The 3,959-nt window shown below is 48.3% G+C and overlaps 1 protein-coding gene across 2 annotated transcripts in view; it reads left to right on the plus strand.

Moving 5' to 3' along the window:
- The window catches only part of LOC100967159 (dehydrogenase/reductase SDR family member 4), a 15,802-nt gene extending 12,481 nt beyond the window's left edge, over window positions 1-3,321 (plus strand). The window contains exons 4-9 of one of the 2 annotated variants that reach the window (XM_023508151.1): window positions 98-168; window positions 256-307; window positions 572-706; window positions 1,171-1,226; window positions 2,790-2,940; window positions 3,213-3,321. In XM_023508151.1, coding sequence (XP_023363919.1) covers window positions 98-168; window positions 256-307; window positions 572-706; window positions 1,171-1,226; window positions 2,790-2,904 — 429 coding nt within the window. In that variant the 3' untranslated portion in view covers window positions 2,905-2,940; window positions 3,213-3,321. Of the gene's footprint in view, window positions 1-97; window positions 169-255; window positions 308-571; window positions 707-1,170; window positions 1,227-2,789 lie in introns of both variants that reach the window. The other variant, XM_003801938.3, reaches the window with a different exon arrangement.
- Window positions 3,322-3,959: the final 638 nt, after the last annotated feature.

The raw sequence follows: 3,959 nt of genomic DNA on the forward strand, positions 1-3,959 counted from the left end.
AAAAAAAAAAAAAAAAAAACAGGAACACCCTATAAATCCTCACCCCATGGCTCTTCAATGATCATCCTCATGCTGTTTTCCCTTCTCTCTCCTTCAGATTCTGGACATTAACGTGAAGGCCACAGTCCTAATGACAAAGGCAGTGCTGCCAGAAATGGAGAAACGAGGGTACAGCAACTGAGACGGGGTGAGATGGGGTACGTGGGCTGAGGGAGTGGTCTCCACCTGAGAAGATCAGCTCTCTTCTTTTTCCAGAGGTGGCTCAGTGGTGATTGTGGCCTCCATAGCAGCCTTCAATCCATTTCCTGTAAGAACCCTTTTGTCTGCCACTTCTTCTATCTTCGATCTCACATCTTTCCATCCCTCCGGTTGCCCAAAGAACCTTGTGTCCCCTTTTAGAATCACACCACCAATTCCCTTCCCACAATAGAAGCCTTGCTCCTTGACCCCTAACTGAAGGGATGTCTAGCCATGACTCTATGGGAAATACCCTATTGACCTTTATGGCTAATAATAAGAACCAAGAATGACCTGGAAACTATGCATCTGACCCATTCTCTTTTTTCTCCAGGGCCTGGGCCCTTACAATGTTAGTAAAACAGCTTTGCTGGGCCTTACCAAGAACCTGGCCATAGAGCTGGCCCCGAGGAACATTCGGGTGAACTGCCTGGCACCTGGACTTATCAAGACTAGCTTCAGCAGTGTGGTGAGGAAGAAGAGCCCTGATCCCACTGGAATCCCTTGCAGGATATCCATCTTCTTGGATGGGGAAGCCATTGTCTGAGTCCTCATCTACTCCCTATCCCCTCCTTCCTGGACTTTTCCATATTCCCTATCTGTACCAGCCACCCTAACCAGAACAGACTTGTACACTCCTTCCTGAGGTAGAGGGAGGAAACTAAGGAATTCAGACTCTACTCCTACTGTTTCCTCTCTCCTTAAGTGGGTGACAATTAGAGAAACACAGTGAAATGCATCATTAGAATCTGAGGTGAAGGAAACAGAAAAGGGCAGTGGGGAGAGCTGAGCGCCAGGAAAATGTAGAAGTGAAATGAATGAGTCTCTCCATTCTTCCTCTGAACGGATGTGAGGACAGGCAGTTTCTTTCTTCCCTCTCTGTCCCTCTGTTTCCTCTTCTTGCATATAAAGAGATTTCCCTTATTCCTGCAGTTCTGGATGGACAAGGCAAGAGAGGAAACCATGAAAGAAACCCTTCGTATAAGAAGGTAAGGCTGTCACAGGGGAGGGCTAGAAGGAGTGAAGATGGAAAGGTCTGGTCCCTAACACAGCCCATAGCTCACTACCTCAGACCCACAGATAACACAGGCATGCTCTCTTCTGGCTCACAGACTTCACAAGTTCACAAACACTCTATCACTGCAATGACCCAAGCAAAGAGTGTGCTTTTATTGCAAATGGCAAATACAGAGGTGTCTGCGTTTCAGTAGAGCAGCGCTCTGGGAGAAACCCTAACTCCTCTCTCCACCTGGGTGTTTGCCTCCACCTCTGGACATCTGTGGGTACCAAAACCAAAATGATGTTTTTTTTATTTCCCCTTGAATAAAGTCATGTTTCCAAGGCTCAGGTGGATGATCCTATAATCCAAATAAAGGAATAAAGAGCTTTACTAAGCTCTAAACTCCCTCTAAGGAAGTTACTCTCTTCCTCAGTAAGCTGGCTGAACTGTTCAGGCACATTTGTCTGGCTCCCTTTCTTATAAGTTCTCTGCCTCTCTCCACCTTCTGGTTTCTGGGTACTCTCTTATCTTCAGCTTCTGCATCTTGTCCCCTCAAGGACAAATGCCTAGACTCCCTGAAATCCTCCCAAAGCCATTATGATGCCAGGCATGAACTACTATGCCTAGTGAACTGCCAGGCCTAGTTCACAACTGCCAGGCCTAGTTCACAACTCTCTAGTGTGGGTATTGTCATCCTGGAGCCCCCAGTGAATAATCTAGACCCATGTATCTCAATCCTGGATGCACATTAGAATCACTTTGTAAACTGCAGATGCTCCAGCTCCACTCCTAGAGATTCTGCAGTTGGGTCCAGGACATGGTTTTTTGGTGGTTGTTGTTTTGCATATAAAGAGATTTCCCTTATTCTTATTTCCCTTCCATTTGCAATGGGAGCACACTCTTTGCTTGGGTTGGATTTTTGGTTAAGCCTCTCAAATGCTTGCAAGGTGCAGCTAGGATGGAGAACCACTAAAACACTAATTCAGGCCTTCTAAATTTGAGTTAACACCACCCACCCCTAGGGCATTCCATGGCAGTCACATTAAAGTCCTAACTGTGCAAACAATGAGAATTAGCACATTCTTACAAAATGAACCTGGCTTTGAGGGACAAATATAGATTCCTGGAAAAGCTGTCTATAAATTGAACCTGTACAAATGGAATCATTTTAAACACAGTTTTTACTGCCACACAGGCTCCCTGACACTTGAGTCATATGCACACATGTGAAACAAATTCTTTCAATGTATAAAATAATTGCTCACCTTTTTCTCTATATAACTTTGAATTTTGGTGTCCTGAGCTCTCTAAAAACCAGTGTGTCTCCATATTATATAAATATTGTATGTAATGGTTTTTGTAGAGTACAGCATGTTTATACTAAATTGTAACAGCTTATCCTCATTGTAACCCTATTTAATAGGTAGGAAGTACACTGGTCCTGAAAAATCATCTGCTAATTCTTGAGAAGCAAATTTAATTCCTTGTGAGCCAGGTGAGGGGCCTGGCCTATTTGACTTTTATTCTCTTCCTTGTTTCCCTTATCCCCCAGGATAGGGAAGCCAGAGGAGTGTGCAGGCATTGTGTCTTTCATGTGCTCTGAAGATGCCAGCTACATCACTGGGGAGACAGTGGTGGTGGGTGGAGGAACCCCATCCCGGCTCTGAGGAGCTGAATGAAGACAGTCCACAGGGCAGACAAAGGTGGGCTTCAGCTCTTGGGTGCTGTTCCAGCATTCATCCCCGGGCCTTTCCCACCTCTCCCCATCACACTGCTCACCTCACAAAATCAGTCTGCCCTGTAACAAGTTCCAGCCTTCCTGAGTCAAGGCTGGGTATTTGGAAGATTCCCACTGTTGCTGGGGCCTTGGATAAAGGCCTCCCCTGAGAACACAGGGTAGACTTGCTGAGAAGGCTGAACATACCCAGCTAAGACCAGCAAATATATATACTTTTTTTTTTCTGGGCCTCTGGAGAACTGGGAAGATTAGGAAAGAAGAAACCTGGCATGGAAGGAGCAGGGTTGGAAACTAACAACTTGCAAATGAAGTGCAAATAAAATGCAGATGATTCTACTGCTTTGAATCAATGTGTTCATTTCTCAGTGTGGGGTCTTTAGCTGAGCAGAGAGCAGAAGTCTGGGCAGGTTGAATCTCTGGATCCCCCCAGCCCTCCTCCCTGTCTCCAGGACGTAAATGTGATGCTCAGGGGTAGGGGTGAGGTGTCTGCAGAGCTGCCAGCTGGGAGGAGGTGGTACGGGAACTCCCAGGTGCTACTCTCAGCCTCACGTCCCCAGGGATAGTGCCAAGGACGCCACAGGGATCCCTGAGGCTGGACGAATTCTCCCCCAGATCCAGCCAGGTCCTCTCTGGCATCGCACTCGGTCCAGAGTCACCTCTCAGGTCAGCAAGGACAAGCTGGACGGTACCGAGCCGACTGGGGGAAAGGGAGGGGCCCTTCAAGGATAACTTAAGGAGGGGTTCCCAGGCCCACAAACAAAAGAAATGGGTTCTGCCGACGGTGCCTGAGGACTGAGTGACACGAAAAGTAGCCCCCAGCCCCGGAGACTGCCCAAACAGCAGGCCACGCGGACTTCGCCGCTCACCCAGGAGCCAACGGGAGGGGTCTGCGCGAACGCGCGGGGGGTCTCACGCGGCTCGGCCGCCCGGCGCGCATGCTCAGTCCGGCACCTCTCCGGGCGGGGCGGGAGACCCGGCGCTCTG

The sequence above is a fragment of the Otolemur garnettii genome, unplaced genomic scaffold (assembly GCF_000181295.1).
Source record: "Otolemur garnettii isolate 467f Iridium unplaced genomic scaffold, OtoGar3 scaffold00225, whole genome shotgun sequence".
NCBI lineage: Eukaryota > Metazoa > Chordata > Mammalia > Primates > Galagidae > Otolemur > Otolemur garnettii.